Below are 19,195 nucleotides of genomic sequence, written 5' to 3' on the forward strand. Positions count from 1 at the left end.
CAAAAAAGCTCACTTAGGCCTAACCCACATGTATATTCGCGTGTAGAGAGAAAAATTTGAATTTTTTCAAGACTTGACCCAATCTTGTGTGCATGCAAGCCCGTTCCCTTTTCCTTACTTACAACAAGTTTATACTGAATTTGCTTATTTAAAGTTCTTACATATTTATTTACCTTAACAATGTAGGATATTTAAACCTTATGAACAAACTCTTGTGTAAAGGTGGTGACACCCATGTTTGCTTGTAAAAGATAATTTTGAAAGACAAGGGAATATGGAGGTGTAGAAAATCTATAAGTTATGGGTACGTGAGGAACCGTTGTTGGCTTATATAGAGTGTGGCATTAACTAAAAGTAACTGAATCTGACAGAGTTGAAGTCGAAATGAGGTTCAACAACCAGCAGCACACCCCATTAACAATTGTAACATCATCCGTCTAGATAAGATTGACCATTTTAAATTCAGTTCCAGAGCATTTTTCCACATTGTGGGCCTGAATTTCTCTAAAGTCTTGTAATCTTTATCCTAAGTTTGATTTCCACTTTAGCATTTAATAGCATATCGATTCAATATTTTCTTGACTTTTTCACTGAATAGGCTCTAGTTTGAGACTTCCAACATAAATTCCATTCAAAATTTATCCCTGATAAAAGTCTCGTTACGCCATATCATTTGTCGCTCACTGCAACTTTTTTTTTCGTTCTTATACCGTTCTCTCCCTCTCTGGCTTTCTCTCCTTCCACCACTCTCAGTCTCGAGCTGCAGGGGTAATCAAAATTGGATCAATATTGAGACCTACCAATCTAAAATGAAAAGAAAAAAATTTGGCTAAACTTGGTCTTGACAACGTGTTGAGTACGTTGGAAAGAGAAGGGATCAGGTCAAAAAAAAAAAAAGGAAAAGTTAAGGAAGGAACATGTGAAAGAATGGAGAATAAATGGGCTTGACAAGATTTCAAACCTTCCATCAATCATAAATGGGAGAAAAATGTAGCATAAAAAAAGGCATAACGAGAAAGTAAATCTTCAAAGTATGAGAAAATTTTAAAATTTTATTTTTTTTATTTATGTCAATTGAACTTTTGATATATTTTTTGATGTAAAATAAAATCAATTTTAATAAAAAAAATGTTGACTTGACTTATGACGTGATTTATATTAACTATTAACACATTTTTTATTCCAATTAGATTCATTTTATATCAAATAATAAGTTGAGAGTACAAAAAAAAAAGTAAAAATTTTACCATAATTTTAAGACTTATCTTGTCATTATGCGTGTAAAAAAACACATACACAAATTGAACTAAAATCAATCTAAGGTTATTTTACCATCAATAATTTTCTTTGCTTTGATTTTCTGCTCATTCTCGTACCCTATTTATCACTCTTTTTCTAGCATTCTTACTAGTTACCATCAATTTGGGCAACCATCTTCCTGAGAAACAAAATCGCCCTAATGAAAGAAGCGTTCTAACATTGACTTTGAAGTATTTAGTTAGAATATATAGTTATCTTTGGGCCTTTAGACCCGGATCAACGTCTGGCCAGTGAGACCCGCGTGACGAGGAGGGTTAGGCAACAGCGATTTGGAGTCTCATTCTCCATATGCCATTCATCTACGATAGGAAATACTTTTGAATTGAGCCTAATATTGCATATATTACAAGAATTAATTTTTGACAAACTTATAGAAATGAACATAAAAAACTATACCAATTGATTTTATAAGTTTATACCACGCGTTACAAGCAGATCATTCCCACCAGGATTGCACTAGCGGGCTTCTTATTCTCAAGCCAAGTTTAACTCTGCAAACCAAAATGTTGCCCAGAAAAAGAAAAAAAACGAAAGATGGAAAAAAGCCACTCGATCTTGTTTAATGCAGTATAAAATCACACGCAACATTGCTTAAGCGTAGACATTGGGATTGGCCAAGAGGTATTCCTCCACGACTTTGTACATTCCGACGGCCTGGTCTTTGCCAGCCTTGATTTCCTCTTCCTTGAGAACAAAGTCACCTTTAGTGTGGTAGTGGCTAGTCATCTTGCAAACGCATCCTGCGCCTGAGGCCTCGAACTTCAACTCGTACGAGATTGATTCAAGCTTGTCACCAATTACATCACCCTCAATTGTAGTATACTTGCAGACACAGTTGTCTACATCAAGGGCATCAATTCTATTCTTCAAATACTTGAAGTGACTTCCTGAGAAAATATAATCGTAAAATGTTACTTTCCTGTTAAGTCTTTTTTATATTGAATATAATTATAAAGTAAAGTACATTCCATCTATATTTTATATGATTTCAATTTTTTTTCCTTAAAGAATTTTATAGATAAATCATAGGACACTATTTCATGGTATTAAGATAACAAACCTTCAGGGAAGTTGGTTTGCTTGATGCTTCCAACACCTCCATCTCCATGAATCAACTCCACGTTCTTGATGGATTTAGGCATGAGCTTGGGGATAAGGTTGTCGGAATCAAGGATCAAGGCCTTGAACATCCTGGCTGGGGCAACAGAGCAGGTGAACTCTTGGGTATATGTGGTGACACCCATGTTTGCTTGCTTAGAAAAAATTTGTTTTAAAGACAAGGAAGAATATGGAGAGATGTAAACTATCTATTAAATTCACTACTCTGAGTTGTGGGTGGACGAGAAGAGATTATTCCCTTATATAGAGTGGAGCATTAAGAGAAATCATAACTCTGAAGATTACGGCGGTCATAGGTCAAAACTTAAATTTCAATATTTAGCAGCGTATCCATTGAAGAATAGCATCAGCCTTCTAGATGAAAGTACCCTTCGTGTTCAGACTTAGTGCATTTTTCACATTGTGGGGCTCAAATACTCTTTCCTAGCATTGATCAAAAGCATATTCATATGTTTCTAGTCTAATGCGTGTAAACTGGGCTCATTATTGCGTGACAATGTGCTTCCATTTCATACTCACCGGAACAGTTTCAGTCCTCTTCTAGATGGCATTTTTTTAATGTTCGTTTACTCAAGCACCCTTTGGTACCGCGGGGAGCTTTGGTTCGGTGCAGCAGCGACCCAGACCATTCTCACTGCACTGCAACCCTGGTGGCGTGGTCCCCAATCGCACTCCCTCTTCCCATTTTAACCCCCCTTTTTTAGATTTTTGGCCACACCCTCTCCCTTGTTGACGTCTTTTCCGGTTTCGTCATTCTTTTCTCTCTGTGTGTGTGTTTTTTTTTTCATTTTTTTATTTAAAGGTTTTTACTCTCCTGTTTTTCTTTTTTTTTTGTTAGTTTATTTTTCAATTTTTTGTTTAAATGTTTTCAAATTATTTATTTATTCAATGAAATAAATAAATTTATGTAATTAAATAATAAATAAGTAAGTAAATACGTAAATAGTTAAAATATTTGAATAAATGCACAAATAAAGAATTAATTAAATAAGCAAATAAATTACTAGTAAGTAAAAAAAAGTAATTATATCCATAATTACTTAAGTCAAATAGATAAAATATAAATAATTAAATAAATTATTATTATTTTGTTCATTTAAATATGTATAAATATATTACTATTATTGTTTATTTTTAAAAGTACCTATTATTTTAATATAAAAGTATTTTTTATTGGTTTTCGTTGATTTTATTAATTTTTATAAACATTAAATATGCATAAAATAGCATAATATACCAAAAATTGATGTAATGTCCTTAATGGTTTTTTTTTTTTTACCACACCTTACCTCACTATTACCGTTAGTTTTACCAAACACTTGTTTTTACAGCTAATTTTAATCTCACTGTTACAATTCTAATCTCATCAGGACAGTGAACAATTTCACTGTCATCGCTGTTTTTGTCTCATCCAAACCAATTTAACCGTTACACCAAATTGACCCTGGACCAAAATATTTCTAAGTTATATGAGCAAACTTGGGCCACGATCCACAAAAACTGTATCCTGAGCCCACTCTTGCATCAATGATCCTTTGCATTAATATATTCTTTAATAGATTCATTTATGTTACTCCTTTTCTTTAGGGACATATACATATTCTTATTAAAACATTGGACGGTAATACATGTGATTATATGTGTATATGCGTAACTGGCATATATAAAAGTTGAACTTTAGTGCCATTTAAACAAAAAATAAGTTGAACTTTAGTAGTAGCATGTGCCCAAAAAAAAGTTGAACTTTAATTATAAGTTTGTTCATTCAATTACCATCTCATTGTTTAATAGAATGTCAATGTGCAAGCACTTTTTCAAAAGAAAAACTTGACTCATATATATATATATATTTCAGTCTTAATTACTTCTCTATGATCATATACATATAGTTGACTTAAATTTAAAAATACAGTACTAGCTAACTATTTTCGTGAAACAATTCATTAGATCTGTATAGAAATTTAGAGGGTCTAAGACAAGAGGTACGCTTCAATCACCAAAAATTTGAGAAAAAAATCAAGGAAAAGACTGACAGTCTTTCCTTTTTTATGATTCGCTTTGCTAAGCGAGCAGCAATTCTCTGATCATTGGCAGTTGAACTATATATAATTTATCCAATGGATTCTCTCTTATCTTACATTACTTAATTAGCGATAATATTATTCATCAGTTGGAAGTCCTAATGCTATTTATTTGATTCCATTCCATAGCTCATGGTCACATATAGGTGCGCGCAATGCCAACACTTACGTGATAGTACATTATATTTCGTGGTCTAAATTGAAGTAGCTTTTTCTTTTCCTTGAAAAGTGATCGGCTCTTGAGGTTGAAGGCTTGGTATTTGCAGTCCCTACGAACAAGGAAGATTAAAAAAGGAAAAAGCGAACTAACGAGGTAATTCATAAATACAATATCCCTATTTTCTTTTATTCGTGGCAATTTGTTTGGTTAGAAATCTAATAGAAAAAAGTTACAGGCTGACAGCAGAAGCAGGACCCCATATTCATATATAATTTTCCATAGCGAAAAGGAACAAAAACTAGATTTAGATAGGAGGGTGAGAACCGGCTAGAGCCTAACTACCTAAGCTAGATCTGCACTCTCGACCATTTGTTGCGTTCTCTAGAGGCTACCTAGCTATATTATTTGGACTACATACGTCTCTCTTATAAGCGAGATTCCTAAAAGCATCATAAAATTGACAGAAATCTTGCGGTGGTCGGTAATCTGCAAGATTTCGTATTGACAGAAATCTTCTAGCGAGAATGACTGTGAGCACAGATTTCTATGATTTGCACATGGGTTTGTTGCAAGAGTCACAGTGACCTGTTATTTTTACCAAAAAAAAAAGAAAAAGAAAAGGTGTCCCTCTTCTGTCTACGTCTATTCTTTCTTGGCGATTTTCATCTCTGAGGTGCAAGTGCAACCATTTCCATTGAACAGTAATACTTCATTTACTTCAAGCAATCATCAGGTGTAGCTTCAAGAGATTGAATGGATCGAATTGCTCTAGGAGTCTAGTGAAAATGGAAAATGTTTGGCCAACTATATATACATAGATATAGTTATCATGTATATAGCTGCCACAGTAACACACATAGAAGACGAGGACTTTTAGACAATGTTGATTTGGATGGTTAATGGAGGTTTCAGTGACTCCAGTAACCCTCCATTACTTCTAGTAGAATATATATGCAATTGAACGGTTCATTATTTGCATAACGAGCCTCCTAGCAGAAAAGAAGAATGTTGTCGTCCTTGGTACTGCTATAAACATCAAAGAACCCGAATTATAAAACTCATGTGGAGATGTAAAATAATCCAATTCACAGAACTGATCCTATTAATCCAGCGCCTTACACAAATTGTATATCAAATTAATAATTATGGTAATGATAATATACTTTTCTACATAAAAACCCATATGCCGATGGTTTCTTCACTCTCTTGCTTTCGCCCAACCTACAAATCATGGCCCAAGATCGAAATTTGGGAGTGGAAATGTTAAAAATAAAAATTAAGAAGGCGTAATAAACACGTTTTGGCAGTGCACCCTGCCAACTTAATGTTCCAATCAAAAGTAGAGTTGGGAAAACAAATGTGGCTAGCTAGCTAGCGAGTTGCAACCTTTGAGGCCATTAACAAATTGAAATCACATTAACCATCATGCATCAGCGAAACGTGCTCTCTTTCTAGCAGTTTGAGAAGAATCCCAATCAAATCCAAATTTGCGTCTTTCATCGTCTGCCATCATATCCATTAACAGTCCCCGAAGATCCTCCAAACTGTTTCCTTCCTGAAAAAATAAAACCCTAGAATATTTCAGTTTGCCATTAACCTTTATTGACAAATCATCTTGGAGTTTATACAAAGAAGAAATCGTTGCAGTACTCCATACACATGTAGAGAATAACTAGGGTTTCGTTAATTTAGAACATGATCAGAAAGAGAGAGTACCTGTGACTTCACATTTTGCATAATCAAAACCATTTCTTGCATGAAATTGAGAAATCCCTGTTTCCAGAACTCCATAATTCAGTATATAATAATATACTAACATGGAAATTCTAATTAAGTGCAAAGAGAAGGAAACAGAAAAGAAAAATGCAAAAGGGAGTTGGGTGGAAGCTGATATTTACACTGAACTTCATAGAAATTAAATTAACCAAGACTCACTTCATCATCATCGTCTGCAAGTAGACCCACCAATCCAGCGTCATAAATCCTTCTCTTTCCTTTATCTGACAAAACTGCATAAATAAACAGCTCATTTATAAGAAATTCTGATAACATATATACAGTCAATCCATTTAAACGAGTAGAAAAAGAAACATAAATGTTCACCTGAATAAGCCTCCTGAATCTGCTGAAAACGTTTTGTAGCTTCTCCGGCTACTTTCGGATTTCTCGTCCATCTGTCAGGATGCCATTTCTTTCAAACCATGCACAAACACAGAAGAACGAGAACCCATTAGTTTACATGAAAATAATAATAATTAATAATTAAAGAAAAAGAATTTAAAGAGGACCTAGGCAACAAAATTGAAAAATAAAGATAGTACCAGAGCCTGCCTTCTATAAGCGTCACGGATTTCAGAAGCAGAAGCTTGTTTACAAATTCCAAGCACTGAATAATAGCAAGTTCCAGCCTTTGACATTTTCACCACCAACAATGAAACTGTCAAAAAGCTGTGTTCTGAAAATGAAGTTCGATGAGAACCAATAGAAACAGAGGAACTGAAATAAAATAACGTGAGTAGTGTGGTTTCCGTTTGGTCAAGCGAAAATAGTTTATAAGACAGGCTTGTTTTGGCCTGTGGGAGGGTGAAAACTTGACGATGTGATTGTTTAATAAATATTTGTCCATATTTATACACATGCAAACATGAATTTCCACAAAAAAGAATGGAAGGCATGGAAAACAGGTGGGACTTTGGAGAAAGTTCCAGAGGGTTCGGTTGAAAGGGACCTGTGCTTGATATTTGGATTATAGTCCACAAATTGAGGGGATTGCTGGCCACATCAGCAACGGTGCCGGGCCACAAGCTTGGCATCTCCCAAACCACCTCTTCCCCCCCGACTGAAAAAGGTCGTGGTCCGTGATTGTAGACCGTTTGTGGCCTACGTTCACCTTGCAAATGCATCCAATACTACGTTATTCGAGTTTACTTTTTGGTTTCTTTTTTTTCTTTTTTTTTTTGTACCCTAAACAGTTAAAATTTAATCGAAGGACAAGGTATGCTTGGATTGGACTACCTATTAAAACTTTTTTTTTTTTCAATTTAATGATCAGTGGAATATTTTTTTTCCCTTGCAGTAATAATTTTTTAAAATCCCAATTTATGGTTGCATATACTTTTAGACTTTTGTGAGACAAAAAGCCTCATGCTCTGCATAAAAAATATATGTTGATTTAGATATATAAAAAACAACAACATAAAAACAGAGGTATAATGTCATTATCTGCAATAGTTACGATAGTATAAAAAAACTCAAAAATAACTTCTTTTACGTATAAACCATAAGTAGTTACATGAACAAATTAATGTTCAGATCATAGATATGCAAACATTCCCTCAACAACCTAATGCTAATCAGGAACTAGTGAGAGATGCAACAGTTTCTCAGTTACTTGGTGGTGATCTATTCAAGATTCAAGTAATGAACAAAAGAAAATTTGAATTCCTACAATTCAAGAGGATTAATAATTTACACTCACTACTCTTTTCATATTCTACAATACAAAGTTCAAATTGAAGGCAAAAATTTTTATTTTGATTCTTCAAATGGATGGTAGTATAATGCTTGTAGTGAGTGTAGAGCTGTATTGCATTTCTATGTTGAAAAATATCGACGTGGGGACAGTGATGAGAGAAAGAATCACTCCTAACCTAAGTGGATTTTCTTCAACAAATATGAACAAAATATTTACTGTCAAGTTTTTAGATGCTGCACAGGAACAGGGCTAACTAACTTTTGTTGAGGGGCCAAAGACAAACAAATAAAAGTTAAAATTTTGAAAAATTAATATGTTAAACTTAACCAATAATCAAAATATTATTAATAAAAAATAATTTTATATAACATGTAAACTAAAAAAAACTTATCATAGTTTTTTTGGAAAGTTGTGCTTAACTATATTTTTTGAATTCAAATTCATCAATTAAAGATTATGAATTAAAAAAATTCGATTTCTTTAAGATTGAGTGTAGAATATTTTGATTCACATTACTTTTGTTCATAAGTTAAAATATTGAAGCTTCAAGGTTCCAGTGTAGGAGAATCATTTGAACGATTTTCATATTTTCTTTTAAAGAATTTGTTAATTATTTTTTAATTATTTTCAACGTACTTATACTTTAATCAAAATTGAAAAAAAATTAATGCATTCAATATCTAATATTTTTATTTTATTAATTTCTATTTAAACTTATAATACTAAATATAAAACTATAATGCATAAAATATAAATAATTAAAAACAATATACAAAATTAATAATTTTCTCTGATATAATTAAGATTGCTTAAAACTTATATATTCAAAATAATTTCCTTTCAACTAAATATAAAACGCAAAACATATAAAAAATATAAACTCAAGATAATTTCCTCTTATATAATCAGAATTAATTAAAAAATGATACATTGATAAAATTTTAAATAATAGTGTAACACTACAACTTATATTTAAGAATTATATAATAATTTATTAATTTTTAAAAATTAAAATCATGAAAAATAAAATTTACATAACAAAAAAAATGACATGAAAAAGATGAACTCGCATATAACATAACAAAAAAAAAAGAAAAAGAATATAGTTGATGGTTCGTAGAAATTTGAAGAAGTAAATCTATAAAAACTTATAACATATGAACAAATAATATAAAAAATATAAATAATAATAATAATATAAATTTAAAAAATAAAAAAAATAAACTTGAATGAGGCATGTGAGATATTTTTTGTTATTTTTTATTTATATTAATTATTAAATTTAAAAAATATTAAAAGGATCATTAAAAAAATATTTTAAAAATTTTAAAAATTTTGGCCCCCCGCAGTATATGAGGCTCCGCTTCGTGCAAACAATCATACAAGACATCAATGGTAAAATGGAATCCGATGCTTTTGGCAGACCAATAAAAAATATGGTGGGAGCATTAATTGCTAAACTGATAGTAATAAAAAGTACCGATAAAATAACTCTTCCGAGACTTGTGATAGCATTGCAAGATCATATGAGAACATTAATAATCGATCTAAACTTTAAGAGTAACCAAAACTGGAGTTATCAACTACTGGCTCTTGGACTATGATGAAATCACACACATGCAAAAAAAAAAAAAAACCCCTGAGAACAACAAGACTACTGCAAACACGTCCAAATCATTAGTTGCTCTAATAAATAAAGCCTAAGATTCTTAAAAGCTTGAAAAGAACATTTGTTCCACCACCAATCAGCACACAAGTGCCAAAGGAACTTTTTCCAAACGAGTCACCGACGAAACGATCCAAAACCAAATATGCCCTCCTTATTATTTTCTTTAAATCCACGTTCAAGCACAGACAAATAGACTAAAAATTATATTACAATTTCCTCTTTTAATCCAATGAAGGGAAAAGGCAAAAATAGGATACTGGCATGGCTTCTATGGACTTGTATCTGCTATTTTGATGATATCAAAATGAAGGATACAAAAAAGACCTTCATTTTGAAACTGTTTAGTAGTGCACCATCACAAATATCTTTCGATTTTTGAAGACTTACCTTAAATAAACAATAGCATAATTTCATGTTTGCTAGATGATATTTTGATTCACCTCTTGGTTTTAAATAATTATTCTTTATATTATTAATATAAATTTATTTCATTTCATTTTATTTTCCATATACAAGACGGTTGATTTTGGAAACACCAACTTAGACAAATAAAAAATTAAAATATATATAGTGCTCTAGCGCATAACACGGGCTACATGACCACCAGGAACAAAAGAACTCCATGAATCAGCCTCCCTCGGCTCCCAGCGGACCAATCCTTCCCAAGCTTGGGCACCAAGCCTTAACTGTGGGCCTCGATTGACACAAGACTGACAATATTGGGCCCAAGCCAACTCTTCATCCAAATGTTGTTTAACTTCGGGCTCTAGAATTCTCCCAAGAATCGTGTAAAAGGCGTTGGCCGTGCAGGTGCTTCCGTTTTCAATTCATGAACTTTGAAAAGCTCTAAGCAAGAATTCTCGCATGCAACAAACGTGAAAATTCACTGCTTCTAGTTCCCTCTTTGTTTGCTGGCTTACCTTTCGTTCCTTTTAACTCCAATCAATTCAATTGTGTTCAAGTTTGTTAAAGACAAACATATACTCTTGTCTTGTCTACTTTCACAAGGCTTTTGTGGTTTCACCCTTTTGTCATTGATCGTCACACGTTAGCTTTGGTTACATATATGTAGGGGAGGAAAATGAACAATAATAACTTCTCTCTTCTCTGAAATTTTAGATAAGTAACTTAGTCTCAAATCAGGTTTGTTTAATTAAGAATTGAACGCTATGGAAAATGAAGAGGATCATAAGTTCTCTGGACAAAAGATTGACTTTGCACAACTTTTACAAGATGATGAAGCTTTTGAAAACGTGTTCTTTCCTCCAATCTCCATGGACTATAATCCCATGAATATCAATGAATACATTGATTTCAATGAATTGCATCAATTGCTAAACGAGGAAAAGAGTGCTGAGGGAGTGCAATTCGACCTACGAAATGAAGGTGGTGTTAATAGAGGCCATGGCAGAAACAGGGTGGCGTTTCAGATAAATAATGGTGGATTAATGAATGCTAAGCGTAAGGTTGAAGAAAATGTGAAGAAACAGGTTACAAAAAAGAGCTGTGTAAAGGGGTCTGTAGAGGCTGCTCAAATGAGGGAGCTAACTAAGATCAGAAATAGAGAGTCTGCCTCTCGTGCATTCGCGAAAAAGAAGGTAACTTAGAGCTCGCTTGGTAATTCCTTGGCCAAAGGAGTAAAAAAAAAAAAAGTCAATTAATAAAGCTTACCTATGAATGTTTGAGCCTTTGATTTGCTTCTTGAGTGGCAGTGTAGGCTTCTAGTATTAGAAAATCTGCCACTTTTTACTCTTTGTAATCACCCAACTTATACGTCTGAAACGTAGCAGTTTGCTTCTGCTTTGTCATTCTGTGGAAACACATGATTGTCTACATTCCCTAAAATATTCTAATCAATATTGTCTACCTTCATCAGGCTTACATCCAGGAGCTAGAATTAGAGGTGCAGACACTCCGCAAGAAGAATGCAAATCTGAAAAAGCTGCTTCACCTGGTAATTATATTCCCTTTTCCCATTTTCCTTTCATCTACATGGGCTTTGTTTTAGAAGGTGACCATGCTAGAACCCTGTCACACTCACATGGGTTAGGTTACCTTGCTAGGCTTGTGACTTGTGACAGAATATATAGTAAAAACAAAATCATAGTCATGGCTCAGCTTATAAAATATTCTGAACTCGGCTTTTGTAAGTTGTAAATTACATGATTATAGACATTATGTACATATAGAGACTAATCTTTTCTCGTGTTTTTAATCTTAAGTTTTCGGAAAGTTGTCCAAGCTTAGACATGACTCAGAAACAACTAAGGAGGACAGCCTCGGGACCGATGTAGATCTTCAAGCCAAACCAATTGGTGGGCTATTTTGTTAGTCAAACAACAATATATGAAATAGGTTATGCCTTCTGTCTCTAAACGTAAAGAGATTTTTACTTGCAAATTGCGATCATACTTTTCAATTTCCTAAGGTCTCTAAAGATACGATATTTGGGGAAATTTGTCATACAACATTATCAAACTTTCACAGGTATTTCTACTTAGTAATGGATCAACCTTTCTGCAAGTGCAAAGCCATTTTCTGAAGCCATTGGCAGCTTAAAAAGGAAAATATACTTTCACCTTTTGGGTATTGGTTTGGGACTTGGAAGGGAAAGGAGCAGGGAATTGTAGGTAGTTTTCAAATTCCAATTGTCAAAGATTTTTTTTTTAAAAGAAAAAAAAGCAAAAATGTAGCTGCCAAACTCTGAACTACTTGGTGAACACGTAGTTTCAATGCTCGTTGAGTTTTAACAGAGCATTACTTAGCTAGTCGAAACTCAACTAGAGAGAAATGATTTTTTTTTTCTTTTTAAATTGAACAGCCTCTGGAATAGCAATTGCAGAGCCATTGCAAAGGACCTGTTAATTCTTTTTAACGAGATGAAGTGGAAAGCACAGTCTTTACACGGAAAAAACCGTGACAAAACCAAGCAGGCAGGACGCATCTATGAAATTGTCTTTTGAAGAAGCAACTGGAATTATTGCTGCTTTTAACTATACCACAAAAATTACAATGAAAGAAAAAATTATCTGTATATTGAACACCTCTCTCTCTAACAAATATAAAAGAAGAAAAATAAAAGAAAGAATCAGAAATCACTCCAACGTGGTTGTAGTGGTGTATAAACTTTGTTATTTTCTACTCCCAGTTTTGCGTTTCCCATCAGCAGGAGCTGGCTGCCTCCCATTTCGATGCAAAGGTTGGCTAACTCCATTGGCTAGTTTCCTAGATGGTGAGGGCCCTGACATGGTATTTAAATTTTTGCTGCAAAAATGAAACGACCCCTTTAATAGCATGTCAAAAACTTAAAATGATATTGGGCATGATAGTATATGTTGCCTTACGTCAGTTCTGGGTTCCTTGCTGATTTGGAAGTAGGTTTCTTGGTCTTTGACTCAATTCCGTTGGTAATGCTGCTAAGTTTGGACTGATTGAATTGCCAAAGCAAATCAGGCTCGGATGAGTCACTGGTAGCAGCATCAAGATCATCTATGTCATCAGCGCCAGCCATGTTGAACCTGTTACCCCCCATGAACATATTATATGATTGTTCTGGGTAAATCTTTGAAGAATCTTGGAGATATTTCTGGTAAAAGACATCAGACAAATTCCCATTTTCTGCTTCCCAACATCCCAGGGGGTTTCCTACTCTGTTAATGGCATCTTGCTTGTTCACCATAACCTTATCCACCCACTCACCCGATCCTGGTTCTTTCTCATCATCCCTGAAGTTTTGGGCAGGACTGATAACAGGAGGCCAGGGAGGTGAATTTGCTAATAGCTCATCAAGATCAAAACTTTGCCTCTTTTGCCTCAATGTAGCGTTTGTGCACACCTGCAAGACCAGAACAAGTTATCAAATTTATATTCTAGGTCTACAGAGTATCTATATCTCTGTGTATGTGTATGTCTATCAAGAATCCATGATGATGATATGAACAGTCAGGCTTTCTCGAGCATGTCGAGTAAACCTGATACATGAATTACTAACGTATTTGCAAAATTTGGCAAGATATTCCAACAAAATAATCACCAGAGAATTTCTCCCCATCCAACCAACTTTAATGGGGAGAAAAAGGAAAGAGAAAAAACTGCAGAAAGTATTACACCATTATCCCCAGTATCATTCACTAGACTGCATATAACCAAGAAATTCTGAATTCAAGGAAACCATTCACACTCCACTATTCACGTCATCTTTAAATTAAGAGGAAGAATCAGGGACTTGAGACTGATGCTGTTCGACTTTATTAATGAAACCAAAATTTGCATCCAATCATAATGGGAAAGCAGTAAGTACCTCAATGTTGCCCACGTCACCCATGGGTTGTCTGGAGCTCAACATAGCTCCAACCCGCTGATTAGTACTGAAGGGTGATAAGTCGCTAGCCTTTGTTCGGTATTTTTCAGAGCTGGCGGATACAGAGTGCAGACTTTGCTCTGTTTCTCCCTCTTTCCTTGCCAATGCTGCCTTCAGGGTAGCAATCTGAAAGATGATTTCAACATATTACTAAAAGGGAGAAAATCACATTTGCAAACTATCTCAAAGTAACCATCTCGATCAATATATAGAGGTAACTAAGAATACAATAACCTGTTCTTTGAGTTCTTTAACATCTGCTGTGTCTTTGTTCACTCGGGCAGCACCAAGTTCAACAGTAGCCACACGCTCCGCAAATTTGAGAGTACTAATTGTTTCACCTATGGCGTCAGGCTCAGGGCTTATGTGAACAAACATTAGTGTCTTGGCCTGCCCTCCTGAAAATTCATTTCCAGCCCCAATATAATTAAACTTTTTAACAGGAAAAAAAAATGAATGGCATAAATGAAGCTCCTATAGAGAACTTAAAAAACAACCATTTTGACAGTTTAAACTTACCAAGTGAATCTTGAAGAAGTTGAGTGAGTTTGCTGTTTCTGTAAGGAACATGTGGATTCTTTTGAGCAAGGGAAGCAATCACATCTCCTAAAGCTGAGAGAGATTTGTTTATGTGCTGTGCCTCTTTTAGTCGATCTCCTGTTACCTCAGACTTGTCTACTCTCTCACTTCCTGCAAGATCAACAAGATGCATGCAGCCACGGAGAATACTTCCAGATGTTAAATCTCTTCCTTGAACATGGACAGTCAAGCAGCTGCAAGGTAATAAAAATAGAATTTAGCTTCTCAGAAGGAAGAAATATTTCAGGATCAGGCAGTAGAAATGTAAAGCCAAAAGAAGCTACCTATGAGAACGGCTACTACGGTCATTTAGGGCTGTTGCACCAACTGCACGATTCCTGTGTCCTAGGTTCATCAGATCAATAACATCAGATGTTGATGAAACAGGCACAAGGTTTGCATCTGGTACATTGAGACCTGTCTGAGAACTGTTGCGAATTTCTAATGTATTAATAGATTAAGGATAAGACTGGAGCAAAAATTGACTGGCAAGGACCAACCATTCAAACTTATATGAAACTGAGAGACTTAACATTTTATTTTCATTTTTAAACCAATTTCAAATTTCTTAGCGTTATATTTTCAGAGCATCACCCAACTTTTGATCTAGTTCTAGATGAAATTAGAATAGTAAGACAGCTTTTCTAAGTTACCAATCTGACAAAACAACTTTGCACAGATTTTAACTGAGATAACATGATCTAATTTTATAAACTTGTGGGAAATAAAACTAAATGAATTGAAAAAGGATATCTTTTGTTACTTCCATCTGTAACTAGGAGATCTCTGACTTGCTCGTTATATATTTCAATCATCTGAACAGCAACATCATAGCGGAAGGTATCCTTTCTTTGCTCTGCCAGAAGAAACAAATCGCCTAATGCCCTATAATTAACACCTTCATTTTTCTCTGTCAGGTCTCTAGGTCCAGTCTGGAAATGTAAACCAAATAAACCAATAAGTTCAAAAGAAAAAGCTATATTTTATCACACAAATATTAATGCATCAAATTATCATACTTCTAGTAAACAATCCAACCAGCTCTTACCATAGTGTAAGTTTTTCCTGACCCTGTCTGGCCATATGCAAAAATGCAAACATTGTATCCATCAAGAACCGACCGAATCAGTGGCTGCATATCAGAAAAAACCTCCGCTGCAATACAATAAGATATAACTAAGTAAAGAATGTGAAAATTACAGAAACATTATCAATAAGCAATTACACTCTTAGTGAAGCAACCTTGAGTTGCAGATTGCCCAAAGACTTTGTTGAAGGTGAAGGACTTGCGTCCTTTACCATACTTTGATGGGGTGTTGATGGTGATGTTTCCCTCTTCTATGTGATCCACAGTGCTCAGATAGCTTGACTGTCCAGACAAGAATGGTCTCACACGGCAGTAAACACGGATACTTCCTGGTTAGATAAAGCAGATAACCCTTTATAATCAATTGGAGGACACAATACAAGGACAAGCATGATGAGGTTTAGAACTTATGCAAAAAACAAGTAGGTAACTTACCTTTAAGGTCCTGCACTTGATTGTATAGCTTGCGATTTTCTTCTAGAACCCTATGGTAACCAGAAGCAGCATGAGCTAGACCATGAATATGCATACCTGTAAAAAAATGCATTAACTAAAATTAGAGAAATACCCTGCTTAGCGCTTCTATAAAACAACAAGAAATACAAATAGATTCTTCTATTAAAGCAAAGTCAGTGTACCAAGATTGTTGAATTCTTCATGAAATTTCATTTGTATGAATTGCATGCCAGCTTTTGTGGCATTAATAGTATGCTTTAGCTCCTACAGAAATTTATAAAACATTTAAGTGCTCTAGTCAAGTACATAAATTGACAAGAAAATAGAAGATTCGGAGCAAATAGCTCCCACCTGAATATCTCTTTGCTGTTGATCAAATAATATTTTCTGTTTCTGAGATCGACCTTTTAATTCCTCATCATCAATGAGGTTTTTATGAAAGGAATCTTCTTTCCTCCACACTTTGATGTTCTTTTCCTCAATCTAAATCATTACAATTACGGGAAAAAAAAAAGTTTCAGAAACTCGAACTACATCACTAAGACATCAAAGTAAAGTCATTTAGTGACCTCTGTAGTAGATAAGGATCATTAGATACCTTTTTATCCCCAGGAGTCGGTTTTAGTGGAGACTTGTTGCAAAGAGAAGCAGTGATGTCTTTTGATGTTGTTTTCATCTTTCAAATTTGAGAAAGATAATAAACAGATAGTTACTTGAGATAATAATTATATAGTGAATGACTTTTATTCTTCTGTAAATTTTGAAGTGCAAACTTCACAAAGATGAAGACTAACATACCATTTCACTTTGGCTTGCAATCCGATGCTCAAACTCCTCTACAACTTTACTGAGCACAGATTCAACCAGCTATTGACAACCAAAGATGACCCAAATAAGTAACAGAAACAGCAAAAAGGATAATCTTCCTTTATGATAGCGGTGGTGATAAATAATGAGAGTGCAAAAACTAAAAGAATATCACGCAGACATGAAACAGTTGCACTATTAGTAGTGAACACACAACAAGTGAGGAAAATTGGAATCTTGAGGAAAGGTATCCTCAAGGTGCAAGGCACCCGAATGTTAATTAGACAACCCTGCATTTGCACTCCTATGCTTAGGGCAAAACTAACACATGACTACTACAATGCGATCATTCCACTATCCCAGCTTAGATAAGCAAAGAAGTACTACACAAGTTTGATACGTTTATCGACAGTAATGAGCCATTGAAAACTTACCATTGGAACTTCTTCAGGCTTTTTATCTATTAGAATGGCACGAACCAGCATACTCAACGAACCAGAACTGGCCTGCTTGTACAAGAAAAACTTACAGCATTCATTCTCATTGAAGTAGAATATAAAACAAGTGAACACTTTAAACAGTTAAAGCTTACCAACCATTTTATTAGGATCAATTTCATTGGATTGACCATTCAATAATTTCTCATTCACGGACGAGGTCCTTTGCAAGGAGTTCATGAAAGGCTCTGAATTTTTTCTTACAAATGCCTTTCCTAGTGTGGTGGTGGCAGGTTTTACATTTCCACCAAATTTCCACACTCCATTTCCGCCTGTGAGCTTCCATTCACTATAGGACTTAAGTGCTAGAACACAATTCACAACCCTTGCAGATTTGCCTCCCTAACAATTTTAGGCAAATTAAAAATAAATAAATAAATTACTCAAAAAAAAGTTTGTTTAAAACGAAAGAATTGTAAAAAAAAAAAAAATTACTTGGAAAACATACTTGTTCTAGGTCAGATGCCTCAAAAGTAGGAAGCCCCAATTCTTGCCCAGCTACTAAGAAATTCCTTACATTTTCAAAGTACTGAAATGCTGACAATGCAGCTCCATCAGGTATGAGAACCGCATCACATGGACTTTCCACCACCTAAAAAGCAATTACAATGAAATAAACCGTAATTAAAAGTATAGAATCAATTTGAAAATCCAAAATTAGAAAGGTTTTACCTTAGGCACAGCTCCTGGTTGAACTTTATTGAGAACATTGCAGAGGATTATTCCACTCCTCAAACCAAGCCTAAATTCTTCCTCTGATGGCTCTGCCGGCAAATCTTTAGCCGCCACTACTCCAACCATCTTCCTTAGCCATCCAGCCGCTTCATACCTCCTTGATGCTACCATACAAGATATCATCACATTCAGCTTCTTTTCTTTCTTTTTTTTTTTTTTTTAAAAATTCACAATTAAATTATCTCATTTAACTTTTACTTACAAACATGGCACAATTCATCTATCTAAATTTTAAAAGAGTGTAAATGATCAAGGATCAGTCTTTAACAGATGACATGAAACCACAGAAAATCAATCAAGAGCATCCAAAGAATCCATAAGAGTTTCAAGTAAAAGGGTTTTTGTTTTCTATTTCAATATGCGGTTTAATGCATGATGCATAAGAAAGAAACAAGGTGGAGGGGATCAGAGAAGGAATTGGGAGAAAACAGAGTAATTTTCAGCGATTTTTCATGGAAATCGATCGTTGTGACTAGTTTAAAGTATAGAAGAAATCATTGTTTTTATTAGAAAATTCATCAACAAAATCCAGATGCTGAGAGAAAAAGCCAAAGCCTAAAACCAAAAAAAAAAAAAAAAAGAGAAATGAAAGAGCAAAAAAGAAAAAATTACCAGCTTCCTCAGCTTTCCTAGACTCCAAATCAAGATCTTTGGAGCGATTGCCATGCTGTTGCAGTACATCCTCCACAACTGAAGCTACTGAAAACGACAACGTTCCTTCTGCCGCCATTTTCTCTCCACAAATTATTCCAAGAAGAAAAGAAAAATTATCGCAACTCCACCATCAAAATGTAGCTTGAAATGAGAGATCAAACAAGGAAGAAACAAAAGAAACCATATATAGAAAGAG

At 34.4% G+C, this 19,195-nt stretch overlaps 3 protein-coding genes across 3 annotated transcripts; all 3 read right to left on the reverse strand.

Annotated features, from left to right (window-relative positions):
- LOC18613625 (pathogenesis-related protein STH-2) lies at window positions 1,689–2,673 on the reverse strand. The gene is made up of 2 exons (XM_007050955.2): window positions 2,381–2,673; window positions 1,689–2,207 (listed from the first exon to the last, which is right to left on the reverse strand). Exons 1-2 carry the CDS (start codon window positions 2,562–2,564, stop codon window positions 1,912–1,914), a joined length of 480 nt encoding a protein of 159 aa, XP_007051017.1. The 5' UTR covers window positions 2,565–2,673; the 3' UTR covers window positions 1,689–1,911.
- LOC18613626 (chaperone protein DnaJ) lies at window positions 5,735–7,300 on the reverse strand. Its single transcript, XM_007050956.2, has 5 exons — window positions 7,002–7,300; window positions 6,784–6,871; window positions 6,616–6,689; window positions 6,397–6,453; window positions 5,735–6,235 (listed from the first exon to the last, which is right to left on the reverse strand). The coding sequence occupies exons 1-5, from the start codon at window positions 7,095–7,097 to the stop codon at window positions 6,104–6,106; spliced, it is 447 nt and encodes a 148-aa protein (XP_007051018.2). The 5' UTR covers window positions 7,098–7,300; the 3' UTR covers window positions 5,735–6,103.
- On the reverse strand, window positions 12,770–19,195 carry LOC18613628 (kinesin-4). Its single transcript, XM_007050959.2, has 19 exons — window positions 18,958–19,195; window positions 18,283–18,449; window positions 18,059–18,202; window positions 17,710–17,952; window positions 17,548–17,619; window positions 17,105–17,173; window positions 16,905–16,982; window positions 16,658–16,789; window positions 16,489–16,570; window positions 16,286–16,381; window positions 16,006–16,179; window positions 15,812–15,918; window positions 15,517–15,695; window positions 15,048–15,209; window positions 14,704–14,957; window positions 14,419–14,582; window positions 14,125–14,310; window positions 13,169–13,659; window positions 12,770–13,088 (listed from the first exon to the last, which is right to left on the reverse strand). The coding sequence occupies exons 1-19, from the start codon at window positions 19,073–19,075 to the stop codon at window positions 12,956–12,958; spliced, it is 3,051 nt and encodes a 1,016-aa protein (XP_007051021.2). The 5' UTR covers window positions 19,076–19,195; the 3' UTR covers window positions 12,770–12,955.

The sequence above is a fragment of the Theobroma cacao genome, chromosome 1 (assembly GCF_000208745.1).
Source record: "Theobroma cacao cultivar B97-61/B2 chromosome 1, Criollo_cocoa_genome_V2, whole genome shotgun sequence".
Classification (NCBI taxonomy): Eukaryota; Viridiplantae; Streptophyta; class Magnoliopsida; order Malvales; family Malvaceae; genus Theobroma; species Theobroma cacao.